At 38.6% G+C, this 22725-nt stretch overlaps 2 protein-coding genes and 1 long non-coding RNA gene across 3 annotated transcripts in view; 2 read left to right on the top strand and 1 right to left on the bottom strand.

Moving 5' to 3' along the window:
• The first annotated feature begins 78 nt into the window (after positions 1-78).
• On the top strand, positions 79-600 carry LOC102192301 (uncharacterized). Its single transcript, XR_311704.1, has 3 exons — positions 79-140; positions 321-433; positions 523-600. It is a non-coding gene; the product is annotated as an uncharacterized LOC102192301 (long non-coding RNA).
• A 1964-nt stretch (positions 601-2564) lies between these two features.
• On the top strand, positions 2565-15274 carry lama3 (laminin, alpha 3). Its single transcript, XM_013910618.1, has 29 exons — positions 2565-2664; positions 3946-4142; positions 4221-4337; positions 4409-4557; positions 4662-4800; positions 4886-4985; positions 5072-5188; positions 5282-5452; positions 5540-5691; positions 7505-7711; positions 7804-7952; positions 8066-8228; positions 9042-9169; positions 9256-9406; positions 9515-9619; positions 9711-9844; positions 10076-10193; positions 11243-11377; positions 11463-11605; positions 11698-11805; positions 11919-12039; positions 12128-12234; positions 12385-12565; positions 13528-13677; positions 13772-13931; positions 14015-14142; positions 14229-14322; positions 14414-14524; positions 14628-15274. The coding sequence occupies exons 1-29, from the start codon at positions 2565-2567 to the stop codon at positions 14771-14773; spliced, it is 3981 nt and encodes a 1326-aa protein (XP_013766072.1). The 3' UTR covers positions 14774-15274.
• A 1063-nt stretch (positions 15275-16337) lies between these two features.
• The window catches only part of osbpl1a (oxysterol binding protein-like 1A), a 31287-nt gene continuing 24899 nt past the window's right edge, over positions 16338-22725 (bottom strand). The window contains exons 16-25 of the mRNA XM_005732432.1: positions 22385-22519; positions 22179-22276; positions 21001-21183; positions 20750-20857; positions 19940-20029; positions 18837-18963; positions 18530-18643; positions 18315-18438; positions 18139-18229; positions 16338-17530 (exon numbers count right to left, since the gene is read on the bottom strand). Coding sequence (XP_005732489.1) covers positions 17428-17530; positions 18139-18229; positions 18315-18438; positions 18530-18643; positions 18837-18963; positions 19940-20029; positions 20750-20857; positions 21001-21183; positions 22179-22276; positions 22385-22519 — 1173 coding nt within the window. The 3' untranslated portion in view covers positions 16338-17427. The remainder of the gene's footprint in view (positions 17531-18138; positions 18230-18314; positions 18439-18529; positions 18644-18836; positions 18964-19939; positions 20030-20749; positions 20858-21000; positions 21184-22178; positions 22277-22384; positions 22520-22725) is intronic.

The following is a 22725-nucleotide window of genomic DNA, read 5'->3' on the forward strand; positions in this document are numbered from 1 at the left end:
CTGTTCATCTCGCTGTGTCATTACAGAAGTGCAGCTCTGGCTTCTACAGAGAGTGGGCCGGACCGAACAGGGGCCAGTGTGTGCCATGCAGCTGCAACGGGCTCTCCGATGAGTGTGATGAGCGTACAGGGAACTGTGTGGTGGGTGTTGACTCACACATGCACACACAAAAAGACAATAATTACTCAGATACAAGTGATGTCTCTGCTGCTGAGAAACAATATTGTAGCAGATGTCAGTGTTGTAGCATTTGTAGTCACGCTGCTGGGCCAGATGGAAACCATGTTCCTTTTCTTTTGTTTGATCTAACTGGCCTCTAGAAATGTCAGTTCGACACTGCAGGAAATCGCTGTGAACGTTGCAAGGAGGGTTATTTTGAAGATCCAGTGAACAGAACCTGTCGTGCCTGTCCATGTCCCTTTACAGAGAACAAGTCAGTATCTGTTTATGTCCTACTCTTCCTGCACAGCTTTCCTTTTCCTTGTTTTGCGTGAATATGAAGACCTTCACTCTTTGTTTTAGTTTTGCACTGGCCTGCCTTGATGTTGGCTCAGGAGTGGTGGAATGTTTGTGTAAACATGGTTACAGTGGAGTCAGATGTGAGAGGTAACCGTACATCATTTGCATCTTCATCTTTGCAGCAAACGCCCCAACCCTCAAACTTATTTACCTTTCTCGTGTTTTTTTCCCCCTTTTAAGATGTGCATTTGGTTATTATGGCAATCCCATGGTGCATGGGGGCATGTGCAAGCCCTGCAACTGCAAGAAGAATGGTTTGAACATGTGTGATTCTCTGACTGGAGGTGACTATTTATGCAATAAAGAAATACATAATAAGTAATGAATAAATAGATAATTACTCATTGAGAAAAAAAAGATCTCAATCCCTTTAGGCCAGAAGTGCACCGATTTTTTCTCCAGGTTCACTTTGCAATGCATCTGTAATGTATAGTCTACAAATACAGCTGAGGAAATCACCACTCAGTAACATAGAGGGAAAACATTGCTGAAGGACGGTGTCTGTAGTCATTGAGCTGTGAGAGACTAAACATGACCTCCATGGGTACAGAGTGTCTGGTTGCAATTTATTTTGCTTTAATGAAGGTCTGCTTTCAATTCTTCTCATATTTCTCGGGCATGCTCCTCAGCATCTAATTTAATTACATGTTCTTGATGTAATTTTAGTTATTTACTGCATAAAATTTATATTATTGTATATATACATTTTAAATGAAATTGTATTTATTTATTTATGTATTTTTGGTTGTTTGTTGTTTGTTTGATTTCCTACAACTTACTTATACTTACTGTATATTTTTGTAGCCTGTATATCCATATATGGATTTGCATACATGGGCTAATATGACAGCTAAAGTGGCCTTCATGTGATGAGATCCAACTTTACTATTTTTTCCTTTCAACAGAGTGCATCACATCTGGTAATAGTAACTGTGGGGATCACTGTCATGGTGAGTCTGTGTTGAAAGTTCATCTTGCAGTCGTGTTTTGACCTATAAAACTAAGACTCACTACATTTCATCTTGCCTTTACCAGCAGAGTGTGACAGCTGTACTTACACTTTGCTGGTGGACTCGGAGAAGATGGATGATGATCTGGTTTGGCTGAAGCAGCAGCTGCAGAACATCAGTCATAGTCCTGTATCACGATCTACTCTGAACAACCTGGAGGCTAACATATCTGAAGCAAAGGTAGCGATTCACACAGGGAATAGGTGTTTTTCTGAGAAAATACACTGCCCTTGAGAATATTTGCTATTTCAGATCATGCAGCAACATTTATCCAAGTTCAAAGTACTTCTTATCTAATGTTTCTTAGGTACAGATGGGGAGGCACAGTACTGCTGTGAGACTCCTGGATCCAAAGGTTGAACAGCTGGAAGCAGATGTGGCTGCTGACAGATATGACTTGTCTCAACTGAGTGATGAGGTACCTGGAGTGAATTTTCCCATGCTAATCAAAATGTAACTCATCCAAGAGACTGATAATTTTTCCTTTTTAATTGTAAATGCAAACTCATATTAGAATAGTAGAGGATAGCCAAATAGAATGAAAGACCGAGAACCCACAGGGAGCTTTCCCAGCTCTTTATGTTGGCTTATTATTAAATATATTTAAATATTTTCCAAAATTTTACCAGAACCTTGACATTACATCATATTTGAAGAAGACCTTGGAGTCTGCAAATGAAACGAAGTTAAAGGCAGAAGATCTATTCAAAACAGGAGGTCTTCTCACACCAATACAAGGTACATCTCTGAAATATGAAAATATATGTGGTCTTATCAGCGTGAAGTTGGAGTGTTCCTAACTTTAATAATTTCTGCTCAGTGATATCAGGTACAAGCAGATCTTTCCTGCCTCTCCTGCCAAAGACTTTGTGACACTTGTTAAGGAAACCAAATTACCTGTTATGTCAAAGTGGGCATCGGGCTCAGCTATATCATTTAACAGCACTGTCTCTCCTCTTGTCAGATCTGATAAAGCAGCTAACTGAGGCGAAACCTGAAGATTCAGTTTCTCTCTCTGAAAAGGACAAAGGCAGGATGATGGAAGAAGCTCAGCGCATCATGCAGGAAATGAGAAAGAGAGGCTGCACTGCTCAGAGGGACAAAGCAGGCAGCGAGCAGGAGAAGGCACATAAATGTTAGAGATCTTTTTTCCTTGAGCATAGAGATTAAAGTATGCTTATGAGGAGAGAGAGTGGGGCTGAAAATGGACACATTGGCATTTAGTATTTTAAATACAAACATTGTGTTTCATGTTAAATTATTCCACAAAGACCAACCCCCTTTCACCAGTTGAGAATTCACCAATGTTTTTTATATAAAAATGACTGTATAAAGATTTCATTGACATTTTAAGAAATAACCAACTGGCATGTCCGTTTGCTAAAAATGAAACTGCAGCATATCTGCTGAAATCAAATGGAAATAGGAACAAATACCCACCAATAACTAAAAAGGTGACTACTTTACACACTACAGATGTTCTCTTCTTCCTCTTGTTTACAGTATTTATGCTAGGCTAAGTAGCCAGCATGTACCTTTATACCGAATGGGTCGATACATCCATCTATGCCCAGATAGCAGAATTATTCTCATGAAAACATCAGGCCCAGTATACTTCCTTGGTTTGACCTATACTTCCACATTTGGGGTGATTCTCACTTTAATCCTCCACTCTTGACTGGCAGCAAGATTAATCTGTGTGTGCAAATCAAATAGTCTGGATGTGGAGATAGTTTTGACTCCCATAGTGTATGTGACCCAGGCTCTCACCGTTTATTGAACCAGAGCAAACACAAATATGTGGCAGATATACAGTTAGCTCCATAAATATTTGGACAGAGACAACTTTTTTCCAATTTTAGTTCTGTAAACAATGATTTCCAACAAAACAACTCAGATGCAGTTGAAGTGCAGGCTTTTGGCTTTCGTTCAGTAGGTTGAACAAAAAGATATGGAGAGCTCCTCTGACCGCATCTTCACAGGAAAATCTTCCAAATGCAAGCACCACACCTCAAATTAAGTCCAGGCCTTTTATCTGTTTAATTGATAATGACAGTACGAAGAAACTGCCCACACCTTCATCTGATTTGAATGTGGATACCCTCAAATGAAAGCTGAGTCTACACATAATGTCCAAGTCCATGATGTAACTATGATTGGAATATGTTTCAGTAAATGATAAAACCTTGTGTCAGTGTCCAAATATATATGGACCTAACTGTAGTGGCAGGAATGCGTCTCAGATCTTTAAACAGAACAGAGGACATGAACAATCAGCCAAACCATTTCAGAAACACAACTCCAGATTAATAATTTCATAATTAATGAAAATATAATTGTCGAAATTAGAGTTAGAAGACATTCTGTGGCCAATATCCAATAACTCTGATATCTAAATTTTGCATACTCTCTTCAGTGTTAGAACTCATCAGCAATGACATGATAGCTGCTGCAGAAATGAAACAACTCATCCTGCTTCAGAGTGGAGACTCTCTCATGGCCTCACATTCTGCTGTGAGAGAGTTGGGCGAGCTGCTGTTGGATGCAGAGGACAGAGTTGACAGAGCAAGGGGTCTTAACCTCAAGAGTCGTACTGCCCTACAGGAGCTGCAGGTAATGGGAAATAAAGCCCTCATTGGCCATGTCATACATTTCTGATGACACACTGTTTTATCTTTCTTCTTTTTCCAGCATCTTAAAGCTCAGCTGGATAAAGAACAAAGCACTCTCCATCCTGTGACTGAAATGACTAAAGATCTGCTAAAGAACATTACTGACATTTTGTCGATACTTAAGGAAGTTAAAAAAGTAAGAAGCAGCTTTTTATAACTTCTCAAAAGTATTGGACTTTGCATTAAAGTTTACTGTTTAAATTGCAGGAATTTGAGAAGCGAGCAGCTCAGTTGGATGCCAAGCTGGAATACTTTCAGCAGTTAAACAACAGTTTAATAATAGCAGAGGTGGAAGCTATAGCCCAGGCAGAGGAGCATGCAAAGGAGCTCAAAAGAGTGGTGACAGAATTACAACAGTGAGTGTGAATCCCAAGAACAAATAAAGAAGCAAGGCAGATTTAGATTAGATTGGGCCCCGTTTCTTGTTTAACATAATAGACCATCTTGGATTTTGTTACAGAGCGCTTCATACCGCTACTAACAGCACTTCACTGGTCAGCCTCCTGGGTATAGGGGCCTATGACAGCATCATTAAGGCAGTAGAAATGGCTGAGAAGGCAGCAAAGGAGTCCAAAAGGGCTGCTGATCAAACCTTAAAGGTAACTTCAGTGCTGTTAGTAAGAGTTATTAAAAAATCTACGTGTTTATAGAAAATATTAATGCAATATTTGAATGATAAATTAGGATGTGAAGAAGGGAGGTCTGATCAGCAGGTCTGAACAGCTGAAAGATAACTCAAGTCATCTATGGAGGGAAACCAGAGACACTCAAAGTCACCTTAAAAGTATGTAAAAACAAAACAAGTATCAAGACAAATATATTGAGTTTGAATGTGCAAAATGAAAAGGTGTTCTAATTTCTTTTGAACAGCGGTGTCACGTACAGTAAATGCTCACAGGAATCGTGTAAATAAACAAAAGAAAAAAAGAAGATCACTGAGAATCGACACCTCATCCATCGGTGACAAACTCAAAGAGATCAAAAGAGGTTTGTAGAGCACTTGGAATTGATGCAGATCAGAAAATAAACGTCAAATTAGTTATTGTATCTGCATATGATAGTTTTTCTTTTGTATTTCAGATGACACAGCGGCACTGATAGTGTCTGTGAAAACTGCTGCTTCTGATGCTAACGCTACAGTCAGCAGTGTGAAAGAGAGACTGAGAAATATCAGCGAGGAAGTGGGAAGAATAACTTTAACCAATATCAGTGTGAATATAAATGACATGTTGACAGATGCAGACCAGGCTGGTAAGTGTTTAAATTACTTAAACATATTCTTGCAGTTAAAATGCAGTCATTTAAAGGTTTTATGTGTTGTTATTTTATCCGCTTAAGTAAAAAGCTTCAACAAAGCATTCCCTGTGATGAGTGACAAGCTCGCAGAAGTCAAGGCTCTTGGTAGGAGGATGTCACCTCACCCAAACATGACAGAAAGCATCCAGAGAATCAAGGACATAATAGAGGAGACAAGAAACTTTGTTAATAGGGTAACATTTTCTTTTTAATTTCATCTTTCCTATTAATTTCTTAATTGACTTGTCAGATTTGATTTAAAGCTGGAACAGCCTCACAGTGTATGACAGTACAGTGTGCATATGAAATGTGTAGCTTGCAGACTTGAACAAAAACTAAAAAAAACTTTAAAATAATAAAAATGAATACAAAAAATAAATAAATAAAATCATGTCACAAAAAATTGCACTAAATTAAATGCTTGACTCCAAGACATTAAAAGACCATGTGGCAACAGAAAAATGAACAACAGGTGGTACATATGCTGGGGCGAGTGATTAACTAGTTGAATAAAAGTGGCACAGAAAATAGAGGGAAGCAGGATGTTATTAACGATCACAAAGAAAATATTATTCAATAAAACAGGAAGTAACTCAAACAGGAGTATTAACAATACGAGCAAAAACAATAATACAAACTTTTAATCTAATTACAAGATATTAATTTTTTTTAATAAATATCTTTTTTAATGATTGTTAATGTAAAGTGTTACCTGTTATTACCGAGACAGATATTTTATTATGTTTGCAATTTACTTTTCAAGTCAAGGGACGTTCATTTATTTCACACATTAAAGCACAGCAGACCCTGACAAAAGTGCTGCACAACAATCGATACAACAATTAGGAAAACATAATAATATGATGAAAGGTTATTAAAGGTTAATAAACTAAACAAGAGGTTTGACTTTCATTATTAAAAGGAGCTAGCTATAGTGACAGATTTAATCTGTCTTTAATTTCAGAGAGGAATCACAATTTACACCAGGTTTCTTTACATGACATTAAGGTATGAAGCCTGAGACAGAATAGGGCCTTTAATCGACCCCTGTGGTGCTCCACGGGTCAAAGTGGACGCTTTAGAACAAATCCTACTGGAAAAAGAACCGTTAATCAGATATGACTTTAATCAGTTTGGAGCAGTGCCATTGATATCACTACACTGCTGAAGATAGGAAATTAATATTTCATGATTCACTGTATCAAATGCAACAGTAAGATCAAGTAATATAAGAACAGATGAGTGATCAGCATTGACAATATAGAAGAGCCATTATAAACTCTCAAAAGTACTAATATATTGCTTAAGGCTGTTTCAAATTAACACATTATATATTAAGTGCTATGTAAGCACTATCCAAAGAGAATTCATTTGGCCTTGGAGTGTGCAGAGATTATCTTCAGTATTTCCCTTGTTTTTGGTGAAAGGAGGACAGAGCATGATAGCTGGATTGTATTTTGGCTTGATTCATAGACAAAGCTGAAAGTATTTTCCCCTCTTATCAGGAGTAACAAGGCTGCCAGCTATGGGAAACGAAATTTTTGCACAGCCCAGACTGACATCTGTTGTCTGGAGGATCAACCAGGTTACAGGGTCAGCTACATGCGACTGCTGAACACAATACGGCCTTAAATGCTGGTGCTGAGTCAAAAAGCTAATATACTTGGTTACATTTTTTTTTGCTGAGTCTGACCTTTCAGAAATAAACAGACTTTACCAGCTAGAATTACTACTTGGATGGTGACATTACAATTATTTACATGTGGGAAGCTGCTTCATTTAGTAACTCTGATGCAAACATTCACATCGGAAATACCAAAAACCCCCAGAAATTCTGCTTGAGTTGGTGGAGCAAAAATAGAACTCAAAGTAGTGCAACCTTGTTTCCATTACCCCTAATTTGTAAAAATAAAATAATAAATGTATGAATACAATAGTTTATTTTTTAAAAACACATAAATCATCTGTTTTTGTGACACACACAATTTCTACCGTCTCTTATCACAGCTCTCTCTTGGCACCACTTTCAATGGAAAGAGCCACATTGAGCTTCACCCTCCAAGAGACCTTGAGGACATTAAAGCGTTTACAGCTGTCGATCTTCTCCTCAATCGGCATCACAAAATCCCGGCTAAGTCTGATGTGAGACGAAAACGACACCAGGATGAACACAGAGATGCCAACCTGTTCGTTTTCTACCTGGGCAGCAAGAATGTGAGCGTGCATACCGGCCTACACAGGAAGCATGATGTAGTTTTTTGTTTTTTTCTTTAATATACCTTAGGTTTCTTTTATTACATTTCTAGGCTTCTGGAGACTACATTGGAATGGCTATCAGAAACACTGTGTTGGTTTGTGTCTATAAGTTGGGTGGAGTGGTTCATGAGATAGAAACCAGCCAAATAACACTCGGAAGCGTGAACTCCTCAGCCGTTGACAGAGTTATCTTCCACAGGTACTGAGTACATATGGTAGAAGTGTATTTTAAAACGAACTTGGATTTGCTAGCTGAAAGTTTACATGATGTCACCAACATGTTTCTTATCTTCGTGCCAACAATTCCTGCAGGGTTTACCAGGACGCTGAAGTGAACGTCACAAAGAACTTCACGTCAAAGGAGCGTGTCAGTCTCCCTCCTAAACGTAACCTCCCAAACACAATGACAGGCGTCTTCGACTTGGATCCAGGCAGCGTCGTTTTCTACGTGGGGGGCTATCCCGATTACTTCACTGTAATAAGTCTCTGCTTTCATTTCATCCTGCCTGCAAATTTATAGTGTTTAAAGGGGTAGAGAGTTGAAAGATGACTCAAAGCCAATTCAAACTCATTTAATAAGCTTGTGTAAAATTGTAAACGTTGCAATAGCAATGATAACTTTTGTATAACACACAAGCAAGCACACAGAAAGTTTAGACACTGTGTCTTTCATTTGTTTAGCCAACGATAATGGGTTTTAAATAAAGGAAAAGCTAACATATAAAAACTAGTTTCCAGCACACACAGCTTCAGTTGACTTGATGGGTGGAAGAAGTAAAGAAAAAAGTACGGAAAAAGGTTTATTGTATTGTTTATTGTCAAGATTTTGACTCATGGGGTAACTCAACGTATTGCATGATTTTCTAAGTTTTCTTTGAAAACTATTTGGAATTTATTTGATGCTGAAAGAAGTGTTTTGATGGAAGCCATGATCTCCCAATTTTGATATGGATTTGATTTTATATATTATATCACTGTTTTATAGTATATATGACAATATTTGTTTTGTGGAAATAGGGTTCCATAGACTGCATGAATGACATACAACAGTCTTATTCAGAGACTGAAATTGAACAATTTAGTGAGAAAGGTACTTTTTGTGAAGAAGTTGAAATACAAAGTCCCTATCACAGTCTGTCATCATCCTTTTGTGGGAATGGGTTAATGAAAAATAGCTTAGAGCTTCTGAGCCCTAGAGAACAGGAGTGTACTCAACAAAATCATTTGCATTAGTAAATGACATGTTCACTTTTTCAGTCCAATTTTCAGTCCTCTTTTGTTCTCATAGCCTCCAGTGGAGCTGCGTTACCCCAAGTACAGAGGAGCCATAAAACTCTCCTACCTGAATGATAATCCTGTCTGCCTTTTTAACTTCAAACATGCTGTCAATATGGATGCAAAACAGCACACTGTGAAGTAAGCATAAAACAAAAAATTAAAAATAAAGGTCGGACATTGTGTTGACTAGAAAAGGTCAAATAATGATTAAAGTATGTGTTTAGGATTGCACAGGAAGAGGTGTCTGATTATTATGAAGGAAGAGGTTACCGCATGGCGTTCATAAAGGATCCTGACTGGAAAAAGAGGCGACTGTTCAGGTTTCACACAAACAGCCGAGAAACAAATGCCTTGTTATTCTACATTGGAAACAACGTAGGATTTTAATTTTTGAATAGATGCTTGAAGCACTTATATAACTGCATGTTTAACAAAAAAACAAACAAAAAATGATTTAAAATTCATGTGTTTCTTCTGTTTTAGGAGTCCTTTTTCTGTGTGTTTGTGGAGAGAGGCTTCCTTGTGCTACAAGGTCAACAAGCTGACAGAGAGATTAGACTTCGGAGTGCTGAAAGAGTGTCTCTGTTTGTAAGAACAACAATACAATTAGTTACCTTAAAAAACTTGAAAGTCTTTTTGTTAAATTCATGCCTTTCTAAGCATATGCTTCCTGTTTCAGGACACGCAGTTTGCAATTGCCATTGCAGATAAATTAATTGTGTACTATGGGCAAAATACGGTCTCCACAGATCACATTCAAACAGACTACATCAGTTATTACATTGGGGGTCTTCCAGCAGAGCTCAGAGAGAGGTAATGCAACACACGATGCTTTTAAAATCATGTCAAACTCAGCTTCCTCTGGGAGGGGAAACAAATAATTCCCTACTGAAAGACTTACAAAAAAATCAAACCACTCTCATGACCATTACTATATGACATATAAATGCCAGTGCCAATGTGTGTGTTGAGTAGTCTAGAAGAAAACAGTATCAGCTAATCAAACTGACCTTTTCTATGAGCCTGTCTGCCTTTGAATCTCAGACACAACATCACAGCTGCACCGCTCAGGGGATGCGTGGATAACCTGAAAGCAGATGCTGAGATTGTCGAGTACAACAGGACAATAGGTGTCAGCAGTGGATGTCCAGTCTCCTCACTGGTAATTTACCGCAAATATGTTCACAAATCTGCATTAAAATTTCTCTCAGATGATCAGAGGATAGACTTTTTGAAACTTTTTTTTTTAAAATAAAAGATGGACTTAACCGCAGAGTCTGAGTAGTGAAGCCAGTGCAGAAGTGCACGACACCTGCCTGGTTTTTAATGCACAGCAGGGGGGTAATTCTCCTTAGTCAGACTTTAAAAAAGTTTATGAGAAATTGTACCTACTTCTCACTTCATTTTAGCTCTTCAAGAACTTGTTGTTTTGATAACTTTGTGTCTTATATAATAACGCAGAGTGTTCCTTTTTAAAATTATGGCCCAATTAAGTATCTAAGTATGAGAATTGATGCCTGTGCAGCGGTGCTTCGAATGTGCCTACTTTCTAATGCACAGCAGGAGGAAAACTCCTCGTTAGTGTGTTTGTACCTGCTCGTACAAATGTACTTACTTCTCACTTTTAGATCTCAGTACCCCATCAAATTGTTGCCTTATTAACTTTGTGTCTTATGTAATATAGCAGCGTGTTCTTTTTGAAAATTATGGCCCCATTAAGTGTAAAATAGATGTTTAATTGAGGCGCTTCACGGCAAGGTACCTTGTGATTGACAAACCCCTTATCACAGTTTTCCAGTCAGAGACACCCCTCACTTAACAAATCCATGAACCATGATGAACCAATCGTCATTGTGAAGAATAATCATGAAGTCAGTAGCATGATGTGGCCAATATTAGCCATCACACCTACCTGGAAATAACAGGGGAAAAAAGACTGTAGCAGCAGTTTGTTTCTTACATTCATATTAAAATAATATAACTGTCACGGGCTTAAATTAGTTGCCAGTGGTTACTCATTAAGGATATAGCAGTGTATTCAACTTCAACAATAGTGCGCTTTATTACTTAAAAAGTTAACTTTTCATTTGTAGGTGGAAAAATGTGACATTTCCTATTTCAAAAGTCAATCTCTGTCTAGCTTTAAAGCACTAAATGAATAGCCTGTAGACACAGGGGTCTAATACTAGTGTGTTTCTGGCTTGTGTATAGGGTGTTCGTGCAGCTACATTGAATTCGGCTCTTTCTGTCGATTCTCTGTTTGCCTGGGACGAACAGCCAGTGAGAGTCTCGTTAGGCTTCAGGAGCACAGGCAAGCGGGGCGTTGTTCTGAAGAGCGGCTCTCAGGTAAATCTTGTGTGCCACACTTTTTGATTCAAAAGAAAATCAACAGGGAAATATCAAGATGGCTTTAGTAGTACTCTCACTGCAGGGCTCCGAACCTGTCCACAATCTCCAGTTGTCCCTGGACGATGGCTTTGTGGTTTTTCATAGTTTTAATTATACCCTGAGGTCAAATGAAAGGTATAATGATGGAGTCTGGCATTACGTGTCTGCAGTGGGGAAGCCATCAGGGTAAGATCTGTCAGCTTTTTGCTGATACCTGGATTTTATTGCAATTAAAATTTAAAATCAGCACGTCGCTAATGTTGTCGTGATTTTCTCAGGCTGCTGCTTAGCATTGACAATGTAAATGTGAGTCCGGCACATTCAGACCAAATCAGCATGCAAAGAGGAAAATTCAAAGGCTGCATTGCTAATCTTTATACAAGCAGGTTTGTTATACATTCTTTCAGTTGCTTTATAATATATCTCACAATATATATATCTGTTTATTACAATAACACGATTCAATTTTGATGAAACAAAATCTCCTCATTTCACACAGGCCGAGTATTTTACCTGCTGATCTAAGCTCATTATCGCAAACTGGAGACATTATCTTTGGTCAGTGCAGTCAGCCTCCCCCACCGCACTCCACAATGAAAAGGCCCCAGACGCACAACCTTGTAAGCACATCAAACTATTATTTTTTTCAGCTCCCCTATTGCTGGATAATGACATAGTAACAGCAGTCATTTTTCTGCTGTGTGTCAGATTACGACTCCAGCTGGCAGTCAATGTAGACCCCAGAGAGCATACCAACTCTATGAGAAAGACAGCTGGGTCAGTTACAACCTCCCACAAGAAAACCTTAATTATAGGTAAAATACTAAAACCTGAAAATTATAATGCCATTTTCCATGACTGGTTTGGTTTGGTAACCTTTAGAGTGCCTCGTCAAACCTTCATCCAGCTGTGAATTCATTCATAAACATTTAAAGGGACTTTGTTCTTGTTCTCATGTGTCTCAGGCCTCACTTCTCTCTTGATATCAATACCAAATCGTCCAAAGGGCTCATCCTCCATGTCGCAGGAAGAGGAGCCGTCCCCCTCCTGGCTCTGTACATGGCCAACGGCAAGATCAAGATGTCACTTGGTCAAAACAGAATCATCCAGCACAAGGAGAAGAGCAATGATGGCAACTGGCATAGAGTTTGTAACCAAGTCTCATTACAAATATTAAGTGATAAAAGCAGCAAAGCTCTAAACATTGGACTCCTGATTTCAAAGGAACAGTTGCAGATATATGGGAATTTCGGTTGCTTATCTCACATAGATTTTATCAGCAGTAGGATAAAAGTAGAAAACTAGAAAACCAGCAAAATGCAAGTCAGACTAATCGGATTGAACAAAGAAGCAAAAGAAACACAGGAAAAAGGCAAACACTAAGAAACATGAGGGAGGAGACGATATCTCTAAAGAGGAGATCAATGGAACAAAAAAAGGTAACCAAAACTAAAAGAATAAACAAAATAAATTAAAAAAATAAAATAATAAAGAAAAACAATAATTAATATTACTACTGTTGGCAGCTGGGCAGCAGGTATCATTCATTAGAGCAAACAAATATAACCTTTACAGCAGCACCAATTAAGCTTTGATTGGATGACAAAATTAACAACAACAAAAACCAATTTGTTTTTTGTTGTTCCCAAGTGTCTCACAGGCAGAGAAAATATATATGTTATTCTTCTCAAAAAGTAAATGTATTTATTTCCCTAAACAACGGGCAGTGCCAAAATGAAGCGTTAAGGATTTAAATGGTGCAGAAAAGAAAATTACTGATATCAGAAAGCTTCCAATGGGAATTCAAACACCGCTAACAAGAAATATATATACAAAATATATAAAATACATTAAAAAAAATAATTACATAGTGGGCAATTACATAATGGAACTGATTTTTGAAAGTTTGTTGGAGCATAAATGGAAAGCAGGAGGAACAACTAATTTCTAAATCACTTTTATCATAAACAATCAGGACATAACTCTTAATATGCAGGGGAAAAAATGCAGTAATTCTTTTCTCATATCTGTGTGTCATATCACAATCATATCACAGTGATGGTGAAGTTATATTCTGTGGATGGCTGAGTTTGTTTGCGTGTGCGCAGGTTGAGTTCAGCGTGGAGAACAGCACTTTTCATCTTCTGGTTGATGGGATCCGTGTGACTGATGGCCGCTTACCAAATAATGAGGGATCATCTTTAGACCTGCACAACCCTGTGTATCTGGGAGCTGGTACAAAAAGCAAAAACACTAAAGTCTGTATCAGACTCAAGCTATGGCAAATATTTTCCCACATCTTTTTGTTTGCACACTGACCAGCTTCTCTTTTCTCTTCCTGTCCTTTATCAGGGACACAACATCCCCACAGACAGTGTTATCAGCTGTATAAGGGAATTCAAAATGAATGATGTATTTGTTGGTGCAGCTGAGGTGAGCCACAAAGCCTTACCGTGCTTTCATGGGCTTGCAGAGGAAGGGACATACTTTGGTGGCGGTCACATCGTCTTAGGTTTGGCCTTGTATTTCAAAAATCTTGATGCTGCTGATGTGTTTCAATCATCCGCACACTCATAAAGAACAGTTCTATTCTAGATAACTACTTCACCGTTGGCTCGCACTTTTTGTTGTCCTTCAAGCTGCGCCCTCAACACCTCACGGGTCTTCTCTTCCACGTTCAAAGTGATAAGACCAGCCTTAATGTGTTCTTAATGGAAAACAAGGTAAAACCTCTCGCTCTTGTGACAGCTAATTGGGCAATTCAAAAGAAAAGCTGCATGAGATGACAAAATATGTTATGTTTTACCAGGTGGGCGTCAAAGCAAATGATGGTAATGGAGCTGTTAGTGTCTCAGTAACACCTCGTAAAAGCCTCTGTGATGGAAAATTTCACGAGGTTACAGGTAGGACATCGTGTATTAAAAACATCCAAGAACGTGAGTCACATGTTGATAGTTGTGCTTTTAAAATTCTTCTGTTATTGTTGTTTCTCAGTCTCCAAAAAAAGGAACGCATTCCAACTAGTGGTTGACTCCGTGTCCAAGGAGAAAGCAGGCCCCAAATCCACGTCATATTCAACGGCCCTGGAATCGCTTCACATTGGGGGTAAATCCATGAACCGCTGGGCGTTAAATCTTTCAGAGAGTATCAGCTTTTTGTCGTATAATCTGATCAGAATCTCTTTGTGCTTTTTCCTTTCCTGAATTAGGGACAACAAATCAAAATGGAGCCCCTGTGCCTTCACCTTTTGTGGGCTGCTTGCGAAATGTGAAGCTTAATGGAAAGCCGGTTGCATTTGAGAAAGCCTCCAGAGTGGTCGGTCCAGTGAGCATCAACAGATGCCCCGCAAACTAATGAAATACATCATTACAAACAGGGATGGGAATAGTAAACCTAGTTAGGCTGAAATCAAGCAACAATTTTTCCAATCTAACGGAATTGTATTTCTCTAAGCTTCAGTTCCTTTTTTCCACCACGGGAATGTTTTCCTGATATTTGCTCATTACAAAGCAATGACGCCAAACTCATGATAGCGAGTTGTAAATCACCTGCAAGCTTATTTTCTACTCTCCCTACACTGTTCCAGACTCATTGATATTAAAATAGTCGCCCTGAAGCTGAAAACCTGTTACGGTCTACTTTTATTTCCCCACAGAACACTGATAAGGTGAGAAAACTGATAGAGACTCAGTTCAATGCAGCCACAACAGCAAAATTTGCCATAAATTTAGCAGTGGATTTTAAACAAATCCACCCCAATCCCATCTATTAGCTGCGCTAATCACCCTGCCTTGCAGCAAGAAGGTCTTGCGTTTGAATCCCGAGACTCTGTGGCTGTTCCCCATGGAGTGTGCATGCTCTCCCCATGTCTGTGTGGGTTCTCACCAGGTACTTTGGCTTCCTCACACATTCCAAAGGCATCCATGTTATGTTAATTGGTTATTCTAAATTGGCTGCAGGCGTGAGTGTGAATGGATGTTTATCTATCTGCGTTAGCTCTGTGATCTGTCCACAGTGCAACACACCTCTCACCCAATGACACCTGCGATAAGCTCCGGCATTACCATGACCCTGACTTCCATACACTGGAGAAAATAGATGAATGAATTTTAAACATCTGATATATTTATCTGTCGCAATATCAGTCGCTTAACATTAACACAAAACCTTATTAATCAGTATAGCAATATCCATAAGAAACAGCATCAGTTCATTCCCGTGTTTAAAATTAAGGTAAATATTACATACATACGCACCTTACTCATACTAATAGCCTTAATTCTGCCCTACGTTTGACCAATAGATGGAGTGCTTCCCTTCATGTAATGCGAGCTGTTAGTTCACATTTACTCTCAGCTGGTGATGGCAGCAAAACATTACCAAGAACTTGATGGTGTCAAGGTTCAAGTGAATGACATGGATGGATTTCCCCCCCACAAATTGCTTTTTATTTTCTGTCTGTAGCAGTAGTGGTAGTTAGCACACACAGGCTTGAAGACTGTATTCTGCCCTGTAATTCAAGTGCACTGTAAAGCTGCTCAAGTCATATGAAATGAAGTTTGTCTTTTTTGTTTAATTTTATTTTTGCCCTTTGATATTACTATACAGTTCACACACATAGAGAGTGGGTAACTAAGTACAGAAGAAAATATATAGTTATTATTTATAGTGTAGTTATACTTTTATTACGAAAAATATGAATAAGATCACTTTAAATGTCTAATAATCTGCTCTACGTTTAAAATAAGTGAGATGTCATAAAAAGTAATAACAATAAATGTACAGCAGATTATTTTAAATGATACTAAACACTGCAATCAATTACAATAATGTGTAACAGATATAAATATAAGTATATTCTGATATATTTGCAGTTCATCAATATGCATGCGAAACTTTACTTTAAATGGTTGGCTAATTAGAAGTGACTCATAGAGGTCATTAAATGAGTGACAGAATATTTTAAATGTCTAAGAAATAGTCATAAATTATTCTAAATGTGCAATATGTAAATTACTACACATCCAAGCGGGCTGCATTAAATGACTAATCAATTAGGGTTACAAATAGATTATGATATAGGCACGATTTATTAAATATCCATCTATTCAGATTCTGTTGAGGCTTAGCATTAGATTCATGTGTTCACTTTATTTACAGGTGGCTGTGGACCATCACTGTAGAAAACTTCATCTCTGCTCAAGTTGAAACACTGAACTGGACTGCACTGTATTTGTGGCCCATCCCCCCCAAAATCTTAATTTTTGCTGAGTAAAATTATTTTCTTTTTGTTTTTTTTAATGTTAGTCTCTTTTCTGTGCTCAGTCAGTTGCTCAATAAGCTTGCATGACTTAGCTGATAACTTACCACTTCGCCCTCATGTCTAAATATGGATATTCTGGCTCAAAACGCAATCACAGTGGCCAAACTGCCATCACTGAGGCTTTGCTCGTGGTTTATATCAATCTATGTCTTCAGCAGTCAGAAAAATATAAAAACAAATAATAAAAAAAATCATATTAGTCAGTTCTTAATGTATCTTTATAAGGTTGAGACTAATACAGAAAATTTACAGTGGGTTTTGTTCTGTAATCTTTTTTCCTTCACAAAGCAAAATACAGGAGAAAATAATCACAATCCACATTAGACGAGTAGTGGGTGGGCAATGCAAGTCCAGAGCGAATGTAAATAACATGATGAGGTCACTGACGGCTGGATTTATGGAAAGTATATACAGATATACAACTGGAGACAAAACACTATTATGAATATTTAAAAGAAGACAGATGGACAGTAAAAATCACAAACCCTATTTACTGTGCTAAAAGTCCATTTTAAAGAAAAACCTCTTTAAGTCAATGCAAATGCTATACTGTCAAACATTTTCTGCACAGCTTCACCTCCATAAAGTAGATTAAGGCCACACTGTTTAAGTACACTTTTTTCATATTGCTTGGTCTTGTAATTTTCCAATAAAAACAGTTCATGCTTTGTGCAGAGAAAGTCCTTTAATAAATGTCCGGCATCTGGCTGTAGGCCCTGTTCCAGTATCCACCACAGAAGAGCCAGTCCTGGGAACTGGTGTGGGGATTTTGCCCCTGTTGAAACCACCTAAAAAAGACATCACAGAAATATCAGCATTCATAGATCCCAGCAGGGCGAGCCAAAACTGAATACAAACAAGAGAAAGTGAGAAAGAAATGTATGATTCGGAGGGAAGATGGGGTGATTGAGTAATTGCATTTGGTGCCATTAAGAGGAGCTGCCATGCTGGTGGAAGGAAAAGCGGATTTATTAAATTTGTCTCTATCATATCTGGATAGAAAATACACACAGTGGTAGATAATTTAGAGACTCAGATGTGTTAAGGTCACGTGATCACATCAAACATTTCAGATGCAAACAGCGAACAGCTCTAACCTCGGGCCAAGGGCAGAGCTTCTTAACGTCAAAGCGAGGATGCAGCAGAAAAAAAAGACAAGTGAAGATAAAATGGAGATACAACTTGAGCTTTTTCAACACGCAAAGTGTGACACCATATAGATAAGAACTGTTAATTCATTGATACACCATGAAAACTTCATATGAGGTAATAGAAAGGCAATGGTATTTTATCTGCACTAACAAAGGCTGATGGTTTAATATTGCCTGGAATTAGTCAGTCCTGCATGGTTTCATGTTTACTGCGTCAAAGTATAAAGAAAGAAGAACAGTCTCACCTCGCCTTCCACTCTTCATCCGCTTTGGAGCGGTTTTTCCGAGCAGCTCGCTGTTTTTCCTCGAGTCGCTTCTTCTCCTCGCTGGCGAGATCTATCAAAATATTTGACATTTTTTGAGGAAGCGAATGAAAATTTCCCCCCAGTTTCAGTTTAGGTTAAGTACCACCAATCATTACCGATGTCACCGTTCTCCATGGCTCGTATGTCCGGTCTGAGCCTGCAGTCAGTCTGAGGGATGACTCCCTCCATCTCCTTATGCAACTCATTCAGCTGCATCGCAAAGCATGTGAAGTTGTACATCTGCAATTAAAGATTGCATTTGTACGTTAAAACATTGGATTTCTTCTAAGACTACCCAATAAAGATCTAATGGTGCATTAATCAGCAGGACCTGGACAGAGTTAGCTGGTCTGGGTGCTATTTTCCACAGCAGCTGGCTGCCAGGAACCACCTCCACAGTGTCTGCAGGTGGTGAAGGAACCTCCTCCTGATCCTCAGCGCAACCCTGAACAGCACGACAAACACAAATAATGCTGAACAGACAGATGAGCTCCAGCCAAGATGCATCATTACAGAACGTGTTAAATATGAACACTAATGATCTCGGTCGCTTTCCATTTTTACCACTGGATGATATTACTCATGCAAACATCACAACAGTAAAGTGAAGGGATTCCACAGTGTTCAGTAATTCATACCGCATTGCCGCCCTTCTTGTCCTCTGCCCCTTTTTTGTTGTTTTTCTTGTGTGCTTCAAAGGCAGATGGGTCAACAACATAGAGGCACTCTGTCCACTTCCCATAGAGAGCACACAGCTTCTTTTTGCTGTCAAACACACACAGACTTGTTGTAATTTCGTGAATACGTACTCTAACCTTAACCATAACCACACAAACACACACGAATGTCCCGAGGCACAAACACTAGTAATGATTTCAGTTGTAATGATTTTTTTTCCCATTCTGTTTTTAGTGTCAACATAACAAAAGCTCAAAAAAAGAGAGAAAAAACCCACACAACACTTTTGCGAGTGGGAGACTTCTGGAAATGTAATGTTTTGAATGAAACCAAAAATCTAGTTTTTGGCCTGGACATCACGTTGAGATAAAAAACAACAAGAAAAAACACAAGCTCTTCTCATCTTCTTGCTTGTTAGCATCTGTTATTGCTGCACATTATTTATCAGCATATAAATCTGGTCTGGCTCTTGTGATCATGCACACTAGTTATGTTTACGATGACTCACTGGATTTGCTTATCCTCCATCTTTAATCGAACTGCCCCCGTTTTTGTTTTTACCGTTTGCTGATTTTAACCGCCTCTCCCACACTCGAGTATTTTGACTTTTATTTTGTCAAAAAGGCAATTAACACTGCAATGAGTTATTAACCATATGAATTGTTAAGTGGTTATTTGCACAATGATTCAATTTTAAAATAGGTTGATACTACATTTTGTAGATCCTAATTTAGAAATGAAGCACCTTTAAACAGCTGCTTATTCAGACATATCCACCCAAACATATGGGGAGGGGTGGATGAGGGAAAAATTGATAGTATAGGCAGATAAATAAGCTATCTGACACTCACTGTCATTCCATGTAATATGGAAGAAAACTAATGTTTCACAGTGTCCTATGGTATGTTTCAATGTGTGATGTAGATTCAGACTTAAAGATTAAAGAGAAGGCATTTTCTCCCACTCTCACATCACTATTTTATTCAACATTCAAGACTGAAATCCGTCTTCTCTGCAAAGACGGCTCATTATTTAAAAGACATCTCCGAACATCTTGCTCTACCTTTTATCCAGAATATATCCTTCAACTTTGTGTAGCTCTTTTCCAAAAAGGCCACATGGTTTGAAGTTCAAGTAGCACCTTTCACCAGTTCTAAGTGAAAAGAGAAACAGGATGAGTCACACAAGACTTCCTCATTTGCTCTGTCTGTTTTCTTCAAGAGCAACACTTCCCCAAAATATTTTATCAGTTGTATCACACTTTTTCTTTAGCCGTAATTTGAAACACATGATACTTAGATATTAGGTCAGTGCTACGTGTTCCTTTTCATGGCTGCATGCATTGTGTTATAATGGAAGCATGAATAAAAGGAACACGTTATTAAGTAGCGTAGCTTAGCTGGCTAATGAAAGAAGTGTTTGATGTGAAACATCATGGCTTCAGGCCACTTTATTTTCTTTACTTGCCTTTATCTAAGAAAGAAAAACCTCTGTTATAAAGTCCCATGAAAGCTAATGACAGCATTTTAAATCTTGTAACACAAACGTCAGACTGCTCTTAACAATACAACATAAAACACAGTTTTTTTGTTTGGTTGGCTAAGCATTGCTTCAATTTAACTTTACTGCATGTGCCAGTGATAACGATGGTTTCATTTTGTTTTTCATGAAATAATGTAATAAAGACCAAAGGCTGCTTCCTATTTGATTATCGCATATTAAAACATGTTTAAAATGCAAATGCAGACAGTATAACACTGTGAATCACATTTCACTTTATTTCTTTGCCTTATTTTAATTAAGACATTTTAATGCTTCAATAATTCTCAACAAGTACTTTATGTACAAGCATTTTACATGCTGATCCTCTTACCTGTGGTTGACCACCTCCACATTTCCATACTGTTCAATCCACAGCTGACCAACAATGATATTGTGAACACAACATGTGGGATTTGTCCATGTGTAGGCTTCATTGTGCCTGGAGGGGAAAAAAAACCCAAAACAGTTTGGCACAATGTGCACTTTCAAAATGGTAATAGAAAAGGCGATAGGCGAATTGGTAAAAGGATAAATATTGATACAGGTAATATTTCCTTTTTAAAAACAGCTAGCAGCTCTTACTTGGGCAGCTCCAGTGTGATTGTGCCTTTCGGCTCAGCTTCCACACTCTTGCCCCAGAACTTGAGTTTGGGATAAATAGAGCCATGAAAAACAAAGTCCTGCTTCAAGCCCTCAGCATGGAAGGCGCTGACCGGAGGGTGATGGCTCACCTGCTCTGAGATGAGCCTGAAGCCCAGATCCTCCCTGAAATAACCAGGGACACGGCTATGATGAATGGAGGCATTTGAAGACAGCTGTGTATGTTTGGTAAGCTGCACAGCAGAATTTAAGAACTTGTTGCTAGATAAAATACACTCAGTCGCCACTTTAGTACCACACTTGCTCAACCACTTGTTAGCACAAATATGTAATCAGTCAATCACACTGAAGCAACTCTGTGCATTTAGGCGCACGTGACCTGCTGAACTTCAACATGGCATGATCGTGGGTGCCAGATGGGACTGTCTGACTGTGTCGCAGAAACTGCTCATCTACTGGGATTTTTTTGGCCCAAAACAGAGAAAACATCCAGTTAGCGTTAGCTCTCTGAATGCACAACATGTCGAACATTGAAGCAAATGGGTTACAACAGCAAAAAACCCACACCAGGTACCACTCCTGCCAACTAAGTTTAAAATTCCCACAGCCAAAATTGGACAATACATGAATGGAAAAATATTGTTTGGTCTGATGAGTTTCCATCTCAGCTGTGACATTTGGATAGTAGGGTCAGAATTTCGTGTAAACAACACAAAAGAATGGATTCATCCTGCATTGTATCAACAATTCAGGCTGCTAGTGCTGGTGTAATGGTGTGGCAGATATTTTTTTGGCACACTTTGAACAATGTTTAAACTCCACAGCCTACCTGAGTATTGTTGCTTACTAATTCTAGCTCTGTATGACCACAGTATACCCATTTTCTGCTTCCAGGAGAGTAACGACCCTATCACAAAGCTCAAATTATCGCAAACTATAATTTTTGAACATAAATAATCTGAAGTTAAAGTGGGATCTGATCTGCTATTTGCAATATGCACCTAATATAGTATCCAGTGAGTGTATTTTGTTAATTATCATCATAATTAATATCCTACACTAAAGACTGGGTAGCTACTTCAAAATGTTTAATTGCAAAGATATTGCTCAGAATTTTTCATACAGTCAGGTTTGGACATGATCTGGACCAGCTCACTTACCTGACTAGTTCATAGGTTTCTCCCAGTAGAGGGTTGAATGGTTTACCTGTTCGCTCCCACTGGGAGGCCACAGCGGACACTGCAAACGCAGCCACACACTGCCACAGTAGATAAAAAACACACACCAAATCAGAGAAACTAAACTAGAAGCAAAAAATTGTTAAGCTGTGCCTGTGGGCAGTTTAAGTAGAAAACCTATGAACTACCTTCATTCTCTCAATAGAATCTGAAGATGCGTTGGCCTGGTGAATGAGGTACGTGTGCTCCATGTACTCTGTGAGACGCTGCAGGAAGCTAAGCGGCTCGTTGAAAATCACTGGCATTGTAATCTTGGAGAGCTCCTGAAAGGGACATCAAGGAGAATTGAAGGACAAGGTTTCATTACAAAGAGGAAATAAGGTCTTTTGACATGGCAGTGCTCCGAGCTGCTGAGTGTTAAAAAGGATCAGTGTTTGGTCGTTTGGTACATACAAGCATTTACGTTGCTCTGGACCAAAGTATCTACCGCATTAAGGTGAGTATTTATTGCTGTATTTGCTGGTAATAA

Source organism: Pundamilia nyererei, unplaced genomic scaffold (assembly GCF_000239375.1).
Source record: "Pundamilia nyererei isolate P.nyererei 1_Seehausen unplaced genomic scaffold, PunNye1.0 scaffold00046, whole genome shotgun sequence".
Lineage (NCBI taxonomy): Eukaryota > Metazoa > Chordata > Actinopteri > Cichliformes > Cichlidae > Pundamilia > Pundamilia nyererei.